General features: G+C 47.4%; 1 protein-coding gene across 1 annotated transcript in view; it reads left to right on the top strand.

Annotated features, from left to right (window-relative positions):
* The first annotated feature begins 402 nt into the window (after positions 1-402).
* Positions 403-24,486, top strand: part of LOC311102141 (histone-lysine N-methyltransferase 2A-like) — a 57,263-nt gene continuing 33,179 nt past the window's right edge. The window contains exons 1-12 of the mRNA XM_084143374.1: positions 403-662; positions 9,000-9,072; positions 14,108-17,496; positions 18,289-18,466; positions 18,707-18,941; positions 19,064-19,128; positions 19,228-19,800; positions 20,088-20,167; positions 21,528-21,770; positions 22,594-22,740; positions 23,459-23,557; positions 23,761-23,881. Of these exons, the coding sequence (XP_083999500.1) occupies positions 417-662; positions 9,000-9,072; positions 14,108-17,496; positions 18,289-18,466; positions 18,707-18,941; positions 19,064-19,128; positions 19,228-19,800; positions 20,088-20,167; positions 21,528-21,770; positions 22,594-22,740; positions 23,459-23,557; positions 23,761-23,881 (5,449 nt within the window). The 5' untranslated portion in view covers positions 403-416. The remainder of the gene's footprint in view (positions 663-8,999; positions 9,073-14,107; positions 17,497-18,288; positions 18,467-18,706; positions 18,942-19,063; positions 19,129-19,227; positions 19,801-20,087; positions 20,168-21,527; positions 21,771-22,593; positions 22,741-23,458; positions 23,558-23,760; positions 23,882-24,486) is intronic.

Genomic DNA, 24,486 nt, shown 5'->3' with positions numbered 1-24,486 from the left:
TCAAAGTTAGCTAGCTATTAGCTGTTCGTTAGCTAGCTAGGCTTTCTCTGCTCTGTCTGACTACGAGCTCGTGGCTTGCTAGTTAGCAGCTACACATCTTTATGTGGGCTAACGTTGGATGGATCATATCATTAGGAATTTAATCGGATCTCTGAGACGGCTCAAGCATCAGTAGCTAAGGACTGTTAGGTGTTTTTCCGGGCACGGCCCTGGAACCTGTTTAGCTAAGCTATGGCTATAAACGGCTTGGCGAGGAACAATGTAGAAATGCATATTCGGGGCCACTTTATGTCCACCCCGCAACATGGATACGAATGTTTTTCACCGTGGTGAGTGGCGGGGGTGTATGTGAAATGCTGGTTCAGGGCTACGCCCACTGAGCTCTCTGATCTTAGGGCAGACAGGCAGAGTGTAAAATGGCGCACAGCTGTCGGTGGCGGTTCCCCGCTCGGCCCGGAGGGAGCAGCAACTTAGGCACCGGGAGGAGAGCGGGCCGAATCCGGATCACTGCCTCCCTACGAAGTGGCACAGGGACCCACCCGAACACGGCTGGGCTCGGGCCCGGCTTTGATGCTGCGTTACAGGTCTCCTCTGCTATCGGTTGCAACCTGCAGAAATTTCGGGATGTTTTGGGGGAGTCGAGTGGTTCAAGCAGCGGGGAGGTAAACGAAAGACCAACTTGATTGTGGTTGGTTGTTAACTAGCTTGCTAACGTTAAATAGCTGCAAGGAGGATGGTAACATGAAGTGCAAACACACGCTAGTAATGGTATAGTACCAAGGAGTTGGATGCTGCTGCCTCCGTATTCAGTGTGAGGAGTGTGACCTAACTTGTCATCGCAGAGTAGTTAACTTTTTGTTTGGCCTTGAACCCCACACTGGGTATCAAGCCCATCAACATGTTTCAATCCATGTGCAGTTACTACCGTTATCCCTTTCACAGTGATTCACCACACAAGTCACAACAGGGAAGCCCGTTTAGGATCAGTCGATGGCTGAGTAGCACCAACGGTGCTGACGTTGTGACGAGTTAAAAGTAGCCTGGTGACCTATCCACAATTTGGCCAAATTTAAGAAATTGTTGGCTGTCTAACTGTCCAACATTGCCACAGAGGCGAAATAGAGGAGGGATGTGATATAAAGCTACAGTATCTAGTTAGCGGCCATTGTTGGCTTAGTTGTGGAGTGGGGACTTGTAGGGATAGAGCCTAATCATATCTCACCATCAACTCATCTTCAGAGTTCAGAATTAGGTTATACGAGCCAGTGTGCTACAGTAACTAGCTAACCAGCTTGCTAACGTTAGCTCAGTGTTTGGTAAATGTCTGTGATGCTAGTGTTACATTGATTAACACTGTAGCATGGGACCTCCCGGTTAGCGAACGAGGCTCCTGTTTGAAAACAAAACATGTAAACAGGGAACCTGAACTTCATGTTTTTTATTCTTGTTAAGGCATCTAGCTACCTAACGTTATTTATACTCAGTAACTATTTTTAATTGCCCTAACGTAGTAACGTTACAGACACTTTTTTTGCATGCATTGGCTAGCTTAGCATTAAACGCACATATTGAAGAGTTCAAGAAGCTACGGTTATCCCGATCCTTGCTTTCAGCGAGGTGTCAGTGCATAATGCTAACCTTCGAACGAGGCTATTTACCTTGCCTAAATTATCAGCTAGGTAGCTACTATTCGTCTTTCTGCCTTGATCCACGCTTCTAAAGTTGCTAGGTAGACGCTACAGTAGTTTTTAAAAAACGTTATCGAATTAGCCATTTGGGTATGACTAATGGTCGGTTTAGCTTGCAAAGTGATGGCTTTAGTAGAACTCCCACATTTGGCTAAGTGTTTAGCTCATGAACCTACCATGCTACGCACTACGCCACGGTAGCTAGCTATTGCTGATACATAGGAAAATGGGAGGTGGACATGTTTTCCCCCTCTTCACACAGTGCGTAGTACCAAAATAATGTCGGCATTGTGGACATCTGATGAAGTGCTAGCGAAATGCATTTTTTGGTGGCCTGAGAATGGTTCGCCAGTATCATGTGTGTTTGATGTGTGTTACTCCAAATTCCATCTTTCTAGTACTGACGGTGAGCTCGCGAGCTACAATAACGAGCCTTTTTTGTCGGACCTTGTGATGTGGGGGTGTGTTCGGGTTTAGCGAACTACCATCTTTCTTTTTTTCATGATGAGCACGCGTTCGATGCAGTGGGAGTAGACCCTAGTGTTGTAGAAGGGTCGGACATGGAGGTTAACTCAACACTTTATGAACGTTGTAAGATGTACTGTTATGTTAGAGTACTTATTGGTGTAATTCAGGTTTGATGTTTAGATCACATATTTTGAGTGTTTACCAGTCCCTTACTCCCTCATGTGTGTGATTTTTAATGAGGTCATTATCATAAGACCTATTGGGAAACTGGATACACTGATTCTGTGTGTGTGTGTGTGTATACACATCTCCTATCATCACTAGTAGATTAGCCGAAAGGTTAATATAATCTACTTTGATGTTGGCCAGTGCTATGGTAATGAGGCCCTCTGTCTGGGATAACACTTTTTATAGGAAGGGGGATCAACATGTCCCCCTCCCTCTATCCCAAGACACACAAAGAGGGGGGAAAATGCACTATCTGGGATGCGGTGGGACAGACGGCCAAAATCGTTGCAGACACAGCATTGTGATTTCATTCAGAGTGGATGTTGCGCCTGGGCAGGATTGTTCTTGCTCATCGCAGCCTGCTGAGCTCACAGAGCAGCCGGACACTGAGCCCCTCCTTCCAGGCAGACCCAAATCCACTTCAGCCACTCAGGGGCCGTCTGAGCTCAACTTTTCTCCTGACAGCTGCCACTTTGGAATAGATTAGCAAAGCCTTTTGGGATCCCCTCAAAAGAGGGCTTGTAGACTGTTGTTGTTCAAATTGCAGCATTTGTAGGTTATTGAATTGGGTGTAGAAAAATAATTTATGTTATTGATCCAGCCAAATGATGGTTGTTTATTTAAGCGCCCGTCTGCCAAAGTTGTCTTTTTGGCGACATTTGTTTGGCCTTAAAAAAATGTATCTGACACTTTGGTTTTTGTCTTTCTTAGAATTGAACCCTCTCTCTCTTGACTCAGATTAAGACCGATGTCAATCCCTCACACAAGTGCAGCTGAATAGATGTTAGCAAACTGAACGCTTTGCCTCACTGGTTTTTACTAAATGTTGTGTTTTGTTTGGGCGGAAGGGTTCCAGCAGGTCTTTGCCCTATTTATATGGTGGAGCTCCCGTCCCTGAGACAGTGTGTGGATCCAAGCAGGAAGCTTTGTCTGCTTTCATGAAGTGCAGACGGCTGAAAGAGCACACGCACGGATATCAAAGGGTGAAGAGCGAAGCCTCCTCCCCCAGGGACTACGCTAGGGGGAGAATTAGTCACAGGCCCTCCCATCCACTGCTTTATTCTGCTCTAGCAGGCGGCAAAAGGGTTTTCACCTCTGTTTTCAGAGCTGTGAGAAAGCCGTCAATTGTGTGTGGGGCTGGTCCCCCAGACATGATGTCCCTTATAGCACCTTGCAGGAGGCGTGTCTTCAGCTTTGTTTTGATTAGGGTGCCTGTCGGCGCTGCCTCTCTACCACCGTGGGTGTGAGGTGTTGGGAACATGAGCCATCAATCCTAGCAGTATCTGTTTTTTACCCAGTGTTTTGGCACCGGAGAGAGAAGAATATCAGCCTTTTGTGGGACACTCAGAATTCCTCCTTTTTATTTCATGAGTTCTTCGAATCCTTCCGACACCAACCAGTGCAGTCATTGGCCAGAGCAATCTGACAGGAATTCCCCAGTAGCCTTTTAGTAGGAATGTGTCACCGGAAGGGCAGTATGATCTCCTCCCCAATTGAAATTCAAACGAGGGGTGGAGTATCTATAGTAAATCGGAGTGAAGCCTCTAGCCCTTCATTTGGCTGCTCAGAGGTATCAGTGTGGATTTAGAGGGACGGCTGCTCCAAATTACTATCATGATGAGAGTACAATCAGGAGGCCCATTTGTCCTTACCCAGCTCCAGACCTTTTTTTTAACGGTTTTTGGTTGGATTTATTATTGTAGCCCACATTGAATAATACAGTTGTGTAGTACGAAATATCATGCTGTTTTATCCTGCCCTCCATTCATTACATCAATCGCAATTGTTAAATAAACACAGATCGAGTTCTCCCTGTGCTTGTAATCTTATTCCCTGACCACATTCACAATTTCGAAACTGCAGAGCAAGTCTCATTTCAGCATACAATTATTTTCTGACATCTCTTGTCATTGACTTGGGGTTTAGCGCAGTGATGTACAAGGACTGTCTGAAACGTCAAAAAGCAGATGTCTCACAAGATAATTATACAGCATGAAATTATTTAGAATTCTGGGGAAAGCGTCAAAGTTAAAACTGTATAACTTAACAATGCTAGTAATTAAAGGGGACTTAATGTTCTCTAGACATTTAGATTCCTTGGAAGTTTGGAGCTGAATTCTACCGCTTTCAAATATGCCAGGGCTGAGAGTTAATGATCAGTTGCACTACTTGATGTGGATATATGGGGTTACAGGGATGGCAGGCAGCCATGTGTGTGTGTGGAGCATCAGCAGTCCTGAAGAGCAGAGCGGAGCAGCCCTCAGTGACTCTTATTTACCCGGTGTTTAAAGCGAGCTACTGCTGGGACTTCTCTTCTCTGCCTGGTGTTTAACATGACAGTAAATGTTGGAAGGAGATGAATACATTTTATACAGCTTTAGCGCAACATCACTAACAGGTATTTTCTTCTGATTTGAAAGAACAGTCATATTAGGCTTCTCACCTCGCCCACATACACCCACGTACCAGTGATGCGTAACAGAATACCTCAAACCACGGTTACATCCGCTCTGCGCTTGCAAGGGACAGGCCCAACTAGCAGACCGGAACATGAACATCTCCACAATGAACAGGCCCAACTAGCAGACCGGAACATGAACATCTCCGCAATGAATTGGACCTGTTGCTCAGATTAGTTCAAACAGGGAGGAAAGAACAGGCAATGCATGATGTGGAAGTGTAGGTTCAAATTTGCATGTTGTGGATAGAAAACAAACGGAAGCAGGGGGTAAGAAAATATGGCGAGTCTGAGTAGACAACAAAAGCTTTTGTCACCCTCTTCCAACAAGAGCCTTCCAACTAGAATATGCCTGATACCTTTCATCCCCCCTCTCCCTGACTGTACTGCTACTTTGTGTTTACTACTTTTACATCATTTAGCAGACGCTCTTATCCAGAGCGACTTACAGGAGCAATTATGGCCTTGCTCAAGAGCACAGACGGATATTTCACCTAGTCGGCTCTGGGATTCGAACCAGCGACCTTTCAGTTACTGGCCCAAAGTTCTTAACCGCTAGGCTGCCTGCCGCCCCCTGTCCTGCAAGTGAGCCCATAAGCCCTTTTGGTTTCGCAGCACGCTACTGTCCCTGGGTTGCCTGTGGGCGTGGAGCGAGTGTGAGCGTCTCCAGCGCATGGCTGGCTGCACGGGGAGTGGGAGGCTTGTAGTGTGTGGGAGGCTTGTTTAGATTGGGATTTAGCTTGCTTCTGTGCCAGCGTGTTCAACCCCAACCCCTTTTCATCCTCACAGTCCCCCTGGAGACATGCACAGTCTCAGTTGCTGTACCAGGTGGTCAAGACGCTGTTCCTTTACACACGCACACCCTCCTTTTCTGCCCATCCCCCTTTCCTCTTCCTCCTTCCCTCGTGTTTTGGCTCTGTTGTTTACATCTTGCGGTGTGGTTCACGCGAAGGGAGGAGGAGTGTTTGTGTGTGTGCCAGGGAGGCAGAGCGGTGATGTCATCGAGCTACTCGCGTTTGTCGCTTTCCGCTCCTTGCAACCAACCAACCAACAGCTATAGCAGCCTGCCTGAGAAGATGCTGAGAAACGCTGTCTGTATGAGCTGCAGCACAGCGTCGATCAGTGTCACAGTTGAAGTGAGAGATGGATAGATCTAAAAATGCAGGTATCAGTGGGCAACATTATTGAAAATGAATGAATTTGAAAAGGCAAAGCTGATCATTTATCAGGCTGCTATTGTATTGCAAATTATCGACACTTGTCGTCAAAACCAAAAATCTAGGCTATATGCCAAATGAAATTGCCGCCGACTGAATGTGACCTAATCACTAAATGAATAGTAAATGTGATGTTAACAAGTTGGCGGTGCTATTCAGGTTGGAGTTAAGACTGTAGTGTGGACTCCTAGACAGCAGCTGCTCTACAAACTGGGCCGAAGGGACTTAAACTGCAGCCCCACATGCTGCTATAAATAAAGATGATGAAATGACACACCCCCACCCCTCCGGCACGAGGAGTGACACAAAAGACTTCCAAAGGAACTCCGAGATATGAATCATCTCACCAGCCCTGCAGGGTTGGTTGGCTGGGGATGCTATGTGGACTGTGGCTAGTGGTGGTAAGGCCTAGTTACGGTGGGATGCAAAGATGGGCGTCTAAGGCCTATGTGTTTTCTGACAGGCATGTATGAGTTATCTTTGGCCTCTCAACTTGCCCAGTTGCCCAAGTCTAATGGTCACATAAACAACAATACTTGTGATAGTTAAGCTAGGCCTACCAAATAATATACCTTTGCTGTTTTAATGTAAAGGCATTTTGCAGTTGATGAGTGGGGCCCCACCTTGGTGTTGGAGGACATTGAGTCAGTCTGCCTCTTGTTTTATCTATAATTACTGTTACACACTCATCCTGTGGCCCAGACGTAATTACAAATGGAGGGTCCTGGAGCCTGAGTAATATTCCATTTCTGTCCAATTCCAAGTGAGCAGAGCGGATCTTTAATTGAATCAATCCAAGAACACACTTCCTGGTGCTGTGAGTGTGACGCGTTGATATCCTGATATAAAACATCCCACACCCCACTGTAGTGACTGCACTGATTAGGTCCACCATCATCATGTACAGATGTAGACAAGGACTGTGTCCCATATGACACCCTATTCCCTGTCTACTGTGCTACTTTTGACCAGAGTCCTATGAGCCCTGGTCAAAAGTAATGTACTAAACAGGCGCTAGGGTTCCATTTGAGACGCAGCCTAGGCCTAGTCAGCTGAGAGCTCCATTGGATGTTGTGGACCTCACTGAGTCATGTTTAACATGCTGTCTGAATTGCTTTGGAATTATTGCCTTCCGGTAACTTCTAGAGCTAAAGATGGCCTTGTTCACTGTGCCTTACCTCAACATGAGGAGAGAGTGAAACATTTTAGAGGAAAGTAAAATAAGTACCCTAATAAGTGAATGTGTGTGTATTATGTCAGGAGATGAGTCGTTACAGCTGGTAGAGCACGGCGCTTGTAACGCCAAGGTAGTGGGTTCGATCCCCGTAGTAGTGGGTTCGATCCCTGGGACCACCCATACACAAAAATGTATGCACGCATGACTGTAAGTCGCTTTGGATAAAAGCGTCTGCTAAATGGCATATTATTATTATTATTATTATTATTATTATTAATCAGGCCCTCTCAAAGATTACATGACTGAGTGGGTAGCATCACAGCTGATTTCAGGCAGCCTAGCAACCACTGCTGCTAAGGATACCTGTGTGCCCTGATGGTACTTCCTGGAAGTGAAGAAAAACAAATGTCATTCTCAACGGTGCCATAGATATAATTTAAATACATCCGTGTAGCCTTATGACTGTCTGTGACCATCAAATGCTATAGGAAACGTTTCTCCAAAGATTTGTTTAACTAAACCAAGATAGACCTGTCATTTTCAAATGGGAACAAATGAGCCATAGTGGGCAGAACAAGCAAGGAGGTGGGCAGAGCCAAGCACGAGCTAGCGAGATCCTATTGGCGCGTTCTAGCATGCATTCGTATATTTCCGTTAGGGAACGCCTACTCTGTGAAGTGTGCGTGTGCAATAACTCAATTCGCCTTTGCACTCCTAAACAACGAAATTTTTTGAAACTCTGCAATTTTCCTTTTGAGGTATAAGCTACTAAAAACCTTTAGTTCACAGGGGTCCTGTTAACAGAATTTTTTTTTCACGCAGCAAAAAAAAGAATGTGTAAGAAATATGCTTCTTATTGTAACTTCTGCTCGGCATCAGACACATTTTGTGCTTCAGTTGCATTTCTCCAGGATGAGAATTCATGAACAGGCATTCTATCTGCAGGCAACTCTCTGACTGATGTGGAGCTACATTTCTCTGGTACTTTTCTCGGTGTAGCCTACTTTTCTCAGGTAAAATGCAAGATTAACTTAAAGCAAAACAGAAAATGTAGCTGGGTACATTTGTGCTTTTTCATTGTAAGCTCATTTACTTGCGTGGCTACTAGCCAAATAGCGTTGCACTTCTGTTGTCATCTGATTTTCTGCCGAATATTTTGCACTAATGTGTTTTCTGTGAAGGGAAAAGTATAGTTGCACGCCCCTGATCACTATTGAAGAAGAAAAAATGTGACTTTCAGTATAAAACACAGGTGAAATGGTTTAAAACGCGTGCCTTATCAGCTTAGTATTTACCAAAGACAGGAAAAGGCTTGACTGACTTGTGGTTTTGGCGGCACTGTCTGTTACTCAGCTCCGAGTTGGACATTTTCAAATTGAGAATGCCTAGCGTTCTGACTGAGCCTTCTCCAGCAGCTTTAGGCACCTCATCTGGAAAGCATAGGGAAACGGAATGACTGGAACCCGACTGGAGTGAGTCAGCTGCCAGGTGAAAGTGAGATTGGACTACCGTAACTTTTAAGGGGACTGAACTCTATCTTTGTTTTGAGTGGTTTCAGTACGGGGATGACTGAAGTGCACAGCTAGGCCTGAACATTGTGGCTTTGATGGATGATTTGAATTCTGAATCTGTTATTCACTCACTTTGACCTGTACATTTTTTTTTGCAAATTAAAAAAACAAAGATTCTTCATGCTGTTATTCGATTTAAGTATTTCGGCAAACATATTTACATTTCATGTTTCTTGTCTTTTCCCTCCATAGGAAGGAGCATTTGGAGGGTTTGGTACAGTCAGTGAACACCGACGAATACAGAGTCAGTCAAGGACGTTGGCAGGTGAGGTGTTTTTATTTATATACACTACATTACCAAAAGTATGTGGACACCTGCTCGTCGAACGTCTCATTCCAAAATCATGGGCATTAATATGGACTTGGTCCCACCTTTGCTGCTATAACAGAGTCCACACTTCTGGGAAGGCTTTCCATTAGATGTTGGAACATTGCTGAGGGGACTTGCTTCCATTCAGCCACAAGAGCGTTAGTGAAGTCGGGCACTGATGTTGGGCGATTAGGCCTGGCTCGCAGTCGGTGTTCCAATTTATCCCAATGGTGTTCGATGGAGTTGAGGTCAGGGCTCTGTGCAGGCCAGTCAAGTTCTTCCACACCGATCTCGACAAACCATTTCTGTATGGACCTCGCTTTGTGCAAGGGAGCATTGTCATGCTGAAACAGGAAAGCGCCTTCCCCAAACTGTTGCCACAGAGTTGGAAGCACAGAATCGTCTAGGATGTCATTATATGCTGTAGCGTTAAGATTTCCCTTCACTGGAACTAAAGTGCCTAGCCCAAACCATGAAAAACAGCCCCAGACCATTATTCCACTGTGTGTGTGTGTGTATATATATACACACACACACACTACCGTTCAAAAGTTTGGGGTCACTTAGAAATGTCCTTTGTTTTCCATGAAAACATACATGAAATGAGTTTGAATAGGAAATATAGCAAAATGCATAGGAAATGTAATCATTGACAAGGTTAGAAAGAATGATTTTTAATTTAAATAATAATTGTGTCCTTCAAACTTTGCTTTCGTCAAATAATTCTCAATTCGCAGCAATTACAGCCTTGCAGACCTTTGGTATTCTAGTTGTGAATTTGTTGAGGTAATCTGAAGAGATTTCACCCCATGTTTCCTGAAGTACCTCCCACAAGTTGGATTGGCTTGATGGGCACTTCTTACATACCATACGGTCAAGCTGCTCCCACAACAGCTCAATAGGGTTGAGATCCGGTGACTGTGCTGGCCACTCCATTATAGACAGAATACCAGCTGACTGCTTCTTCCCTAAATAGTTATTGCATAGTTTGGAGCTGTGCTTTGGGTCATTGTCCTGTTGTAGGAGGAAATTGGCTCCAATCAATTGCCGTCCACAGGGTATAGCATGGCGTTGCAAAATGGAGTGATAGCCTTCCTTCTTCAAGATCCATTTTACCCTGTATAAATCTCCCACTCTACCACCACCAAAGCACCCCCAGACCATCACATTGCCTCCACCATGCTTGACAGATTGCATCAAGCACTCCTCCAGCATCTTTTCATTTGTTCTGCGTCTCACAAATGTTCTTCTTTGTGATCCGAACACCTCAAACTTCGATTCGTCTGTCCATAACACTTTTTTCCAATCTTCCTCTGTCCAGTGTCTGTGTTCTTTTGCCCATCTTAATCTTTTATTTTTATTACTGGCCAGTCTGCGATATGGCTTTTTCTTTGCAACTCTGCCTAGAAGGTCAGCATCCCGGAGTCGCCTCTTCACTGTTGACGTTGAGACTGGTGTTTTGCGGGTACTATTTAATGAAGCTGCCAGTTGAGGACCTGTGAGGCATCTGTTTCTCAAACTAGACACTCTGTATTTGTCCTCTTGCTCAGTTGTGCACCGGTGCCTCCCACTCCTCTTTCTATTCTGGTTAGAGCCAGTTTGCGCTGTTCTGTGAAGGGAGTAGTACACAGCGTTGTACGAGATCTTCAGTTTCTTGGCAATTTCTCGCATGGAATAGCCTTCATTTCTCAGAACAAGAATAGACTGACGAGTTTCAGAAGAAAGTTCTTTGTTTCTGGCCATTTTGAGCCTGTAATCGAATCCACAATTGCTGATGCTCCAGATACTCAACTAGTCTCAAGAAGGCCAGTTTTATTGCTTCATTAATCAGCACAACAGTTTCCAGCTGTGCTAACATAATTGCAAAAGGGTTTTCTAATGATCAATTAGCATTTTTAAAATGATAAACTTGGATTAGCAAACACAACGTGCCATTGGCACACAGGACTGATGGTTGCGGATAATGGGCCTCTGTACGCCTATGTAGATATTCCATTAAAAATCTGCCGTTTCCAGCTACAATAGCCATTTACAACATTACAATGTCTACACTGTATTTCTTTGTTGTTATTTTAATGGACAAAACAATTGCTTTTCTTTCGAAAACAAGGACATTTCTAAGTGACCCCAAACTTTTGAACAGCAGTGTACATGCATACATGCATGCATACATGCATGCATACATATACAAATACAATACCAGTCAAACGTTTGGACACACTTACTCATTCAAGGGTTTTTCTTTATTTTTTACAATTTTCTACATTGTAGAGTAATAGTGAAGACATCAAAACTATGAAATAACACTTATGGAATCATGTAGTAACCAAAAATGTGTTAAACATGTCAAAATATATTTTATATTTGAGTTTCTTTAAAGTAGCCACCCTTTGCCTTGATAACAGCTTTGCACACTCTTGGCATTCTCTCAACCAGCTTCACCTGGAATGCTTTTCCAACAGTCTTGAAGGAGTTCCCACATATGCTGAGCACTTGTTGGCTGCTTTTCCTTCACTCTGCGGTCCAACTCATCCCAAACCATCTCAATTGGGTTGAGGTCAGGTGATTGTGGAGGCCAGATCATCTGATGCAGCACTCCATCACTCTCCTTCTTGGTCAAATAACCCTTACACAGCCTGGAGGTGTGTTGGGTCATTGTCCTGTTTGAAAAACAAGTAATAGTCCCACTAAGCGCAAACCAAATGGGATGGCGTGTCGCTGCAGAATGCTGTGGTAGTCATGCTGGTTAAGTGTGCCTTGAGTTCTAAATAAATCACAGACAGTGTCACCAGCAAAGCACCCCCACACCATAACACCTCCTCCTCCATGCTTTACGGTGGGAACCACACATTTGGAGATCATCCATTCACCTACTCTGTGTCTCACAAAGAAACGGTGGTTGGAACCAAAAATCTCCAATTTGGACTCATTAGACAAAATGACATATTTCTACCGGTCTGATGTCCATTGCTCGTGTTTCTTGGCCCAAACAAATCTCTTCTCATTGGTGTCCTTTTAGTAGTGATTTCTTTGCCGCAATTCAGTTAACTCTAATGAACTTATCCTCTGCAGCAGAGGTAACTTTGGGTCTTCCTTTCCTGTGGTGGTCCTCATGAGAGCCAGTTTCATCATAGCGCTTGATGGTTTTTGCGACTGCACTTGAAGAAACGTTCAAAGTTCTTAATTTTCCGGATTGACTGACCATGTCTTAAAGTAATGTTGGGCTATCCTTTCTCTTTGCTTATTTGAGCTGTTCTTGCCAAAATGTGTACTTGGTCTTTTACCAAATAGGGCTATCTTCTGTATTCCCCCCCTACCTTGTCACAACGCAACTGATTGATTGGCTCAAACGCATTAAGAAGGAAATAAATTCCACAAATTAACTTTTAACAAGGCGCACCTGTTAATTGAAATGCATTCCAGGTGACTACCTCATGAAGCTGGTTGAGAGAATGCCAAGAGTGTGCAAAGCTGTCATGAAGGCAAAGTGTGGCTACTTTGAAGAATCTCAAATATAAAATATATTTTGATTTGTTGAACACTTTTTTTTTTTTTTTGGGATACTACATTATTCCATATGTGTTATTTCATTATTATTCTACAATGTATAAAATAGTAAAAATAAAGAAACCCTGGAATGAGTAGGTGTCCAAACTTTTGACTGGTACTGTGTGTGTGTTTGTCATATATAGATATATGACAATCTCAAAAGTTGCTGACAGGTGTATAAAATCGAGCACACAGCCATGCAGTCTCCATAGAGAAACATTGGCAGTAGAATGGCCTTACTGAAGAGCTCAGTGACTTTAAACGTGGCACCGTCATAGGATGCCACCATTCCAACAAGTCAGTTCATCAAATTTCTGCCCTGCTAGAGCTGCCCCGGTTAACTGTAAGTGTTGTTATTGTGAAGTGGAAACGTTTAGGAGCATCAATGGCTCAGCCATGAAGTGGTAGGCCGCACAAGCTCACAGAACGGGACCGCCGAGTGCTGATGCTCATTGCGCGTAAAAATGGTCTGTCCTCGGTTGCAACACTCACTACCGAGTTCCAAACTGCCTCTGGAAGCAACGTCAGCACAATAACTTTTCGTCGGAAGCTTCATGAAATGGGTTTCCATGGCCAAACAGCCGCACACAAGCCTTAGATCACCATGCGCAATGCCGAACGTCGGCTGGAGTGGTTTAAAGTTCGCCGCCATTGGACTCTGGAGCAGTGGAAACGCGTTCTCTGGAGTGATGAATCACGCTTCACCATCTGGCAGTCCAACGGATGAATCTGGGTTTGGCGGATTCCAGGAGAACGCTACCTGCCCCAATTCATAGTGCCAACTGTACAGTTTGGTGGAGGAGGATAATGGTCTGGGGCTGTTTTTCATGGTTCGGACTAGCCCCTTAGTTCCAGTGAAGGGAACTCTTAACCCTGCAGCATACAATGACATTCTAGACGATTCTGTGCTTCTAACTTTGTGGCAACAGTTTGGGGAATGCCCTTTCCTGTTTCAGCATGACAATGCCCCCGTGCACAAAACGAGGTCCATACAGAAATGGTTAGTCGTGACCGGTGTGGAAGAACTTGACTGGCCTGCACAGAGCCCTGACATCAACGCCATCGAACACCTTTGGGATGAATTGGAACTCCGACTGCGAGCCAGGTTATCGCCCAACATCAGTGCCCAACCTTACTAATGCTCTTGTGGCTGAATGGAAGCAAGTCCCCGCAGCATTTTTCCAACATCTACTGGAAAACCCTCCCAGAAGAGTGGAGGCTGTTACTGCAGCAAAGGGGGACCAACTCCATATTTAATGCCTATGATTTTGGAATGAGATGTTCGACGAGCAGGTGTCCACATACTTTTGGGTGTGTGTGTGTGTGTGTGTGTGTGTGTATCTATCTCTCTCTGCTCTCCAAAAAATGGTAGAAGGAGCCATTGTGTTGTAGTTCATCCCCACTTATTTGAAACCCATTATTTTTGTCTGTTTTTTACCAGTTACTCCCAGACAGGAGAAGAAGCCCAGAGGCCGACCCCCGCGGGCCCTGATTGCAAAGAAAGGGCCCGCAGGTGCCGGCCCTTCCCCCTCGCCTGCCTCGGGGAAACCCGAGGTCCAGGAGTGGCCTGCGGAGAAGGCCAAGCGCCTGCCAGGGAGGCCGCCTGGCTCTGGAGAGAAGAGGAGAGGCCGTCCTCCAGCCTCTGGCACCCAAAGGAGTTTGCAGGGCGGCAGCCATACAGCCAATGACAATGACAGCATGCATTTGGGGCAGGAGCACTGCTCCACATCTGCACACCGCAAGGACAGGGACGAGGAGAGGAAACCCACAAAGAGAACGCCCCTGGGCTCCGTGCAGCAGCAGGACGCAGAGGCCAAGCCTCCCAAAGTGAGCCGCGAGTCCAAGGTGACCAAACTGAAGCGGCTCCGTGAGGTCAAACTGAGCCCGCTCAAGGCCATCGCCAGGAAGTGTGTGCCAGTTCCCGGCGTGCCCCGGCGCAGACGAGGACGACCTCCCTCTGCCGAGCGCCTCAAAGCCGAGGCTGCCGCCGCCGCTGCTGCCCAGGCCTCTGGTTCAGATGAAACCAAACAAAAGGCCTTCAGGGTCCGCCGGGACAGAGATACGGACCCCCACTCTCCTCAACAGCAGTCTAAGCTCAAGGCGTCCCAAGTTGCTGGGGAGGACGACAGCCTCGACGTCCACATCTCCTCCCCGCCCTCCAGCCCGCTCCCCTCATCCTCTCCCTCCAAGCTGGGCAGGCCGCTGAACCTGAGAACCAGCCCTCGCCAAATCAAGCCTGTGCGGATCGTTCCCCCCTCCAAACGCACTGACGCCGCAATCGCCAAGCAGCTGCTGCAGCGCGCCAAGAAAGGTGCGCAGAAAAAGAAATTGTTAGAGAAGGAGGTGGTGGCCATAGGAGGCCAAGGGGTGGCAGCCATGGAGGCGGGCATCCGGAGGAGGAGGAGAACGCAGCTGAAGAACATCAGGCAGTTCATCATGCCCGTGGTGAGCACCGTCTCGCTGCGCATCATCAAAACCCCAAAGCGCTTCATCGAGGACGAGGGCAGCTTCGGCGCCCCTCACCCCCACATGAAGATGGCACGGTTAGATGCTGTCCCTCCCCCCGTCGCTGCCCCCCAGCCCACCTCGGCCTCCTCCCCCATGCGGGCGTCTACAGCTGCAGTCACCACTGCCGCTGCTACAGCCGTGACCGCAGCTCCGGTCGACACCCTCCCTCCCCCCGCCCCCGTCACACCCAGCAGGGCTACGGCCGTGGCGGCCAGCCTGCTCAACAACAACAACAGCTGCAACAGCACCAGCAACGGGCGCTTCAGCAGCAGCGCTGCCTCGTGCGGCTCCAGCGCCGTGTCCCAGCACTCCTCCCAGCTCTCGTCGGGCGAGTCGTCCCGCTCCAGCAGCCCCAGCCTGGACGACTCGTCTTGCGACTCCCAGGCTTCGGAGGGCACTCAGGCCCTGTCCGAGCATGACGACGAGCGAGACCACTCCCCGTCCTCCCAGGGAGAGAGGGAGGGGGCCATGCTGCAAACCTCCAGGCCGCCGTCAGAGCCCGAGCCGGATCAGCGGGTTCTGATTGAGAGGGGCCGGCGGGGCCTCGGAGGGCAGGGTGTGGGCAGGGGCAACCTTGGGGCGAGGGGCAGAGGCAGCCTGGCCACCGGAGGGAAGAAAGCTATCATCAGCCCGGCCACGGGAGTGTTGATGTCCAACTCTCAGCAGGCTGCCTCCACCGCCTCCTCGTCCCCCCCGCCCCCCCCTCTCCTTAGCCCCCCACAGCAGGCCCAGTCAGGCTCCAACACGGCAGAGCATCACCCCCACTCCCCTTGGATCCTGCCCCACCCGTTTCTCCAGGGCCCGTCATTGGTGCTCTCCAGCCTGCAGGACAAGCGCAGGTCCATCCTGAGAGAGCCCACCTTCCGCTGGACATCTCGGTCTCGCACTGAGCAGCAGTACTTCTCCTCCGCTAAGTATGCCAAGGAGGGCCTTATCCGCAAGCCCATCTTCGACAACTTCCGCCCTCCCCCTCTCACGGCCCAAGACGTGGGTCTAATGCCCCATGGCGCCAGTGCCGGGGGGGTTGCTCCAACGGGTTACCCCGCGCCAGGCAGTGGCGGCGGTTCTGGGACGGGCACCCGCATGTTCTCTCCACTGCATCACCACCACCACCACCAGCAGCACCCCTCGTCCCGCTTCGAGTCGCCGCCACTCCAGAAGCGTAGCCCACTGCTGCGCGCCCCACGCTTCACTCCCAGCGAGGCACACTCACGCATCTTTGAGTCGGTCACCCTGCAGTCGTCATCGGGGAGCAGCCCGGGTTCGCTGTCCCCCCTCCAGTCCTCCCCAAAGTCGGGCCGGTCGGTGAGACGCAGGAGGAGGACGACCCCGGGACCCCTGCACGGTCAACCCCGGTCCCCCTCACACTCAATGACCACGCGTAGCAGCCAGCCAGGGGCCCCGCCAGGAAAAGGCCCCTCTGAAATGTCTGTGCTGACAGGCTCTGTCTCCACCGGTGCCAGCAGCACCAGTAACTCCTCCAGCTCTCTGCCTGCTAGTGCCTTAAAGCCTGCCCCTTTCAGCACCTTCTCACCGGGCCCCCTGGGCCTCTCCATACACGTTCCTTCCTCCTCCGATGGACATAGAGCAACCGGGAGCCTTGGTGGCGTTGCGGGTGGCAACTCCGCCTCTTGTTCCTCTTCTCAACTCTTCCCCCTCTTCACTTCCAGCCCCCAGGAGACGGGCCGCGGTGTCGGGAAAGGGGGGAGAGAGAGGAGCACCTCAGCTTCCCGGGACTCGGCTCCTGTCAAGGAGAAGGAAAGGGAGACGGAGAAAAGCAGAGAGCGCGAGAAAGAGAACAAAAGGGAGGGCAGAAAAGATTGGGAGAGGAGAGGGAAGGCGTCCACTCCAGACTCCTCTCCCAATAGGACCCCCAGCCTGTTTGCCGTGGAGGGGAGGGAAGGGGAGGAGTCTTTGACCTCCCTCGCTCCTAAAAAGACACCTGGGAGGAAGAAGTCAGCGTCCGTAGACTCGGGTACAGAGACGGCACCCGTAGACAGGGCTGTAGTCCACTCTATTCCCCTTATCTTGACGAAGGGCCGCCTTTCCAAAAAGAGCCGACCCTCGGAGAGGGGGCCAGAGACTGAGCTTGGGGAGAAGGAGAAAACAAGTGCCCCTGCCCAGCAGACAGGCCTTCCCCCAGGACAGACCGGCAGCAAGAAGCCCCCGGCGGCCCCATCCCTGGGCTCCATGCTGGCGCACGCCGAGAAGCAGCCTGTGGCCGACAAGCGGGTGGCGGGCCTGCTGAAGAAGGCCAAAGCGCAGTTGTTCAAGATTGAGAAGAGCAAGTCACTGAAGTCTCCAGACCATCCTAAAGTTCAGGTTAGTTCCCCTCTTCCTGCCCCTCCTCCTCTCCTCTGCTGACTAGACTATTTCTGTTGGTTTATTTTAACACGGAAAGGGTTTTGATATGTCTCATCACAACCACGATAAAATCATTTGACATGATTCTGAGAATGTTTGTTGCCATAAATAACATTGCAAGTGTTTGAACACAGACTGAAACTTGATAGCAGGAATGTCCCTGAAAGGGGGTTATTCAAGGGGAATTCTGCGAAACCACTTTGTACATTATGCAGACAGCAGTGCACAAATATACTCTCCTTTAGAAAACACATCTTTCAGAGTGTTTTCTAAAGGAGAGTATATCTAAATAAAGGTACTGTCAACTGGTAAGAGGGCCTGGAGAATGATGGTTTACAGATTAGGGCTGTCACGATACCAGTATGGTGATACTCGATTTTCCACCAAACAAAAAGAACTTGAAGCAGACTGAACTCTACGGTCTAAAAACCTGTTGTATGTAAAATATTGTATGAGGGGCTATAGTTTGGAAAATAAACCAATGTGACTGGGTAGTAACAGAAGGCTGTGTGTCTGGAACATAACTATTTTCCTCAAGAAATGTAAGTCTGCTTCATGTTTTGTTTCCTTTCCACGATACTAGTGTTTGGACAACCCTATTACAGAGTAGCCCCTTCAGAGACTGATTTAGAAGAGTTAACATTGATAAAATATTTTTTAACTTGAAATGCACAGTCCCAGAATTCGGCCACTTCATCTCGATCAAGTGAAGTTATACTGTATTGATTTTTGTTGGCTTCACTCCACCAGAGCCAGGAGAGCGACTCTTCGGAGACGTCGGTGCGAGGGCCGCGCATCAAGCACGTGTGTCGGCGTGCCGCTGTGGCCCTGGGCCGTAACCGGGCCGTGTTCCCCGACGACATGCCCACCCTCAGTGCCTTGCCGTGGGAGGAGAGAGAAAAGATCCTGTCTTCCATGGGGAACGATGGTGAGATTCGTGTTAAACGGGCATGTCCCCTTTTTGAATATTTGTAATGAAGTATGACCCACTCGCTTAATCAAATGCTTCTCCAACACATCAAGGAAGTTATGGCGTTTGAGGGTAAGGGCCGTACCTTATTCTGTTTCATATGTTTCTGGCCTGGCACCCCATTACAAGAGTGATTTCCTATTTCCATTTGGGACCTTTTGATTAGTCACCATGTTATGCTGCAAATGCCCCCCCCAGACAAATCTTCAGTGGCGGGCTCGGAAGAGGCGGAGCCCCAGTCCCCTCCCATCAAACCGGTGATGAGGCACACCAAGATCATCCAGGAGGGAGGGGCGGCGCCCAGGAAGGGGCGGCGGTCACGGCGCTGCGGGCAGTGTCCCGGCTGCCAGGTCCCCGAGGACTGCGGAGTCTGCACCAACTGCCTGGACAAGCCCAAGTTCGGGGGCCGCAATATCAAGAAGCAGTGTTGCAAGTAAGTATCAGAGATTGAGAATCACGTTATGTTGACTTGAGTTGAGCGATTTCCCAGTCTCGCTCATTTAACGCCACAATGTTTGAATATGTTACTGACTGTATGCTTGTACGTTGTCACAGGGTCCGAAAGTGTCAGAATTTGCAGTGGATGCCTTCCAAGATTTTTCTCCAGAAGCAAGTGAGAGGTCAGTGTCTTTCATAAAGCCTAATGCATAAAACCACAATGTTTTTGTCATTCACAGTTCTCAGTGTAATTGACGGGATTGTATCATTTTAATTTTTAGGCAAAAAAGACAAGAAGAAGAACAAACTGTCTGAAAAAAAGGAGGCGTTACACCCCGTCAAGGGCCCAACGAGCACGGAGCCCAGTCTCAAACAGGCCCCGCCCCCTTTGAAGGAGGAGCCCCCTCGAAAAAAGAGTGAAACCCCTCCCCCGAAGCCAGGTGAGGAGAAGCAAAAACAGCCGCCACCGTTGCTGCCACAGTTGCAGTCCCCCCCAGCCGACAACCCTACCCCCCCAAACGACCAGGTCCCCAGCTGCGCCACTGCCCCTGGGCAAGACCAGAAACATCCTGCAACGGCACCCACAGGTGCTGCTTGTAGGAAGGAACGCAAGACGCAGCAGCCCACCCCTCCTTCCTCCCCTTCCTCCTCCTCTTCCTCATCGTCCTCCTCACTCCAGAGCTCCCCCTCCCCACCAACACCCCAGCCCCAGCAGCCCCCACAGCAACAGCAGAGGCCACAGCCCACCCAGGGGCCTGCAAAAAAGGAGGGAGGAGGGGCTCCCAAGTCTCCACCCACAGAAGCCAAGAGGAAGCCCCAGCAGCAGAGCTTGGCCACGCCCATCACAGACACCGGTAGGAGGAGCCATAGCATGACATCTCATTTACATTTACATTTGAGTCATTTAGCAGACGCTCTTATCCAGAGCGACTTACAGTTAAATCTCCAATTGTAATGGTTATGATTACCCCTTTCTGAAATGGCTAGAATATAGCTGTTTCCCCTTGCACACTAGTATATCCAACTGTTAACCATAATAATTAATATAATTAAGTTTCTTTGTTCTGCGGTCTAAAGCAGTGATTTGCTCTAAATGGTATTGTAGCTAACGTTGGTACTCTTATAACGCGTGTCCCCTCAGCACCCGAAGGGAAACTAATGAAGAAACCGACTCCTCGCTCTGTCCCGCCACCACCTAAACCCACCAAACCAAAAGAGAAGGTATGTTCTGCAGTAGGGCTGTTGCGGTGACCGTATTACCGCCACACCGGCAGTCATGAGTCATGACCGCAATATAATTCCACGTGACCGTTGAGTCACGGTCATTTCCTCTAATGCGCTAATGGCCTGGTACTCAGTGCTCTATTGTCCCTCTAACCACTTTGGCATCAATGCAAATGAAATCGAAAATCACATCAAACACTTATTATCTAAACAGTGTTGTGCTTTTAAAACTCACCTCACTGGGATGATACATTTGAAGAGAAGAAGTTCAACAACCGATTTTAAACTGAGTGGAAAACATGGTCATTGAGGATGATGTTTTAAAGCCTAACACAACGAAATGGACTGAGCTTTCTTAGGTGATGATGAATTAAAAACTTCCATACGCATATCAGAGCTTATGCATACGTCATAGGCATATATTCGCTATTTGAGTGAATATGGATGACATGTCTTTTTTTTTTTTTTTTTTTTGCTCATTTGATAATGGGCCGTTTTAAATCTAAACTGATTTTACATATTAGTAAAGACAAGATTACATTGAGAATACTGTGGTTGTTGAAATGATGATCACTTGATGAGAGAACAGCCCGTGCATCCTGTGCAAGGAACAGAGAGCACGCTTTTTTTGTGCCTTTCTCAAATCTTTAATAGCCTATAGTCGCATCATGCATCCCAGATATGTTTCGATTTCTAAGACATTCTAAGGTTTGTATTATTCACAACTGAAGTTGCCAAATAACTCTTAAGTCTAGCATATAGGACCTGTTTCAAATTATCACTTTTCATATGCGCACTTGCTCTGGAATGGGAAAAATATCCTTTCTATTTTATTCAGCTAAGTTCAAATATATTCTTACTATAAAATTATATAAAATAATGGCACAGGACTTATAAGCATATCTTGTCTGCAAAATGAACAAGCCTACAGCCTATGGCATGGAGCATAGCCAGATAGCATACAGTAGGCCAACTCATATTCTTCTGAAATACATTATCTTCATATCATAATGTTGCATTAGACCTGCTTAAATAAATAATGGATTTATTGTGATGGTGTACATTAAATAGATTTATTAGACTTTCTTAAATGTAGAGGTCCCAAAGGCATGCATCAGCTGCTTGTGTGGAGGTCTGGAAATGCAAAATGTGTTTGTTAATTAACGGTCAGTTACCGCGAGACCGGCAGTCTTTTGCATGACAATAACCGACTGACCAAATTTCATGACGTGACGTTTTTGTAAGGCGAAGCCAAAGGCAAATGGACAATAAAGTGATATACAATTATATTCCCTAAGTCCCATGCCCCCTTAGCCCTCATCCCTGACCCCTCTCTCCTCTACCTCCCTCTCCCTAGCAGCAGAAGCCGTTGGCAACCAAACCTGAGAGCAGTACTTTAAACTTGCTGAGCACTCCCTCGACTGGGGGCACCGCCAAGCAGAAAGTGCCCTGCGACGGAGTGCACAGAATCAGAGTGGATTTTAAGAAGGACCATGACGTGGAAAATGTGTGGGCCACGGGCGGCCTCAGCCTCCTCACCTCCGTGCCAATCACCCCGCGGGTTGTCTGCTTCCTCTGTGCTAGCAGTGGCAACGTCGAGGTGAGTCACGGGCGCCTCTCTTGCTCTCGCGCGCTCTCTCTCTACCCTTGTGCTTTCTCACTTTCTCACACACACACAACAAAGGTGAGGACAGGCTGGCCTTGCTCTCGGAATGAGGGAAAAGGAGAGCTTCTTTGTATTTCAAAATAAGAATTTAATAAAGGGAGCTACTCATCTAACAACATGGTGGTACACCTTTGGATGCTAGTCTATCACAGGGTTCTACCGGACAGCACCAGCGGGCCCACTTCAAGCATTCAACATGACATATCAAAGGCTACGAATAGGTTTGGACGGTATCCAGATTTTCGGACCATTTGTGTAGCATACCGGAGTATACGATATTACCAAAACAATCCAGGAGGGGATTGATTGTCTCTGCTGTAACCAAGAAGCTTGATCTTGCCATCTAGCCACTTAGCTAGCAAGTTAGCAAACCAAATGCATAGCTGGAGCCCTGAGCTGGATATAATTTATTTGGCACATCTTAGATAGTTAACTTATAGTTAGCAGTGATGTAGCACGCACCCCTGCAGCCCCCGTGAGGGTATTGAATATCATACCGTCGGTATGTCTAAATACCCCAGTATACTGTATATCGCCCGAGCCTAGCTACAAACACTCAGATAGCACACAGGCCACATGGTTTAGACCCATAGTGGTCGTCTTCAGGCAGTTCAAAGTGGCTGAATAATACCTCTCTCTCACACAGCCTTTTATCACCACATATTCCACTTTAGTACCCATTTATTAATTTCATCCATACTGACTGAACACTCCCCACTGACTGTGTGCTGCACTGACTCTCCTTCTCCTCCTCCAGTTTGTCTTCTGCCAGGTGTGCTGTGAGCCCTTCCATCTCTTCTGCTTGGGGGAGACTGAGCGCCCTCTGGAGGAGCAGTGGGAGAACTGGTGTTGCCGCCGCTGCCGCTTCTGCCACACCTGTGGCCGCCAGCACCAGAAGACTAAAGTAAGGCTCTCCCTTTCCAATGATTTGAGTGAGTAACGAAGGCTATTAGGGGTTTGGGAGTTTGAGAATACTTATTTGTTTTTGCTCATTGCTAGAAGTAAATCGGGAGTGTCAGTTGATGGGTCTTCAACTGCTTGTGGAAATAAACGCATGAAATGTTAATCCACAAAGCTAAAGCAAAACAGATTCTTTTGAAATCTCGTAATGACATAAACCCTCATGTTCCTGAGTTATTAGATTGGGAGGGGATTTTCCAGTATGCCACGGGGACTGTTCAGAAAAGATTCATTCCAGAACCAATTACTGTTTACTCCTCTTTGTCATTCTAATCAGGGTTTTGATCCAGACCAATAACAATATATTCATCCCCAATGGCTTCCTATTCCCTATTTAGTGCACTACATTTGACCAGAGCTCTATGGGCATGGGTCAAAAGGAGTGCTCTAAATGTTGAGTAAGGTGTCATTTGGGACACATCCCAATATCATGATGAAGGCCTTTTGGTATGCACTATTGGGAGGAAAACATCCCACTGCCTAGCCTTGTTATATCATTATCCCTGTTATGTCTGGCTCTAGTCAATGTCTTCCACCAAGAGGTAGAGAAAGATTTACGTTTCAAGGGTACTTCGAGCTTCAATGTTTATCTAATTACAAAGTCTGAGGCAAAATAGGAATTAGGTTACTAACTTGCTTCTCTCCACCTCTTCCTCCCCAAGCAGCAACTTCTGGAGTGTGAGAAGTGCCGAAACAGCTATCACCCCGAGTGCCTGGGACCCAACCATCCCACCAGACCAACCAAGAAGAAACGAGTCTGGGTATGCATCACGCCATCCTCCTCCAAGCAGTAAAATGTGTTTTTTGTTAGTGTATATTCGGCCAGCAGACACAAAGGTTAGGGTTAGGGCTAGGGATCGGAAATGGTTAAGTTTATTGTATATCGACTGCCTTTTGTTTAACCATTTAATTGTCATGAATTAATTTGTCATGAATTGTCCCTCTGTGCCCTTGTTGTGTCCAGATCTGCACCAAGTGTGTTCGCTGTAAGAGTTGTGGGGCCACAAAACCTGGGAAGGCCTGGGATGCCCAGTGGTCACATGACTTTTCCCTATGTCATGACTGTGCCAAACTCTTTGCTAAAGGTGAGTCACAAGCAGGGCTCTAAATTAACATTTTATATTGGTAGCACTGGTGCTCCCAACTTTAAAAAAGCTAGGAGCACCACATGGAATTTACGAGCACTAGAAAATCATTTTTACAAAATTGATTGAGATACAGCCTGTATTGGGCCTATATAAATTCTAGCTACTTTTGAAGCACATGTTTTGCCCTAGAAACCAACATGTATCACTGTAAATACATCATTTGTTTATTATAAAAGCTAAAATGTTAATACGAATACCTGTCATTGAAATTACAAGGTCATTTGTGGAATATTAGGTTTTTACATTGTGTAAAAGCACAATTTTCCTATTGAGATGCATTACATTGAAAATTGTACTGTCTCTTTAAAAACATTAGGTTTGTGATGATGACATGCAAGCGATATGTCCGTCATTGCTATGATCATTGATCTCCTGAAGAAGCTATCCTTATTCCTTTCTGTGCCCCCAACCAGGTTGTTCGCTAGCTAGCCAATGAGGTAACATGACTGAACAAAGTGTAAACAAATGGTTAATGACGTCCACGCGAGTACTTTTAAAATTGCCCAAGACATAGTTTATGAATGTATAATGCGGTCCCGGTG

Source organism: Coregonus lavaretus (genome assembly GCF_964263955.1).
Source record: "Coregonus lavaretus genome assembly, chromosome: 26".
Lineage (NCBI taxonomy): Eukaryota > Metazoa > Chordata > Actinopteri > Salmoniformes > Salmonidae > Coregonus > Coregonus lavaretus.
This window is presented reverse-complemented; position numbering and strand designations above follow the sequence as displayed.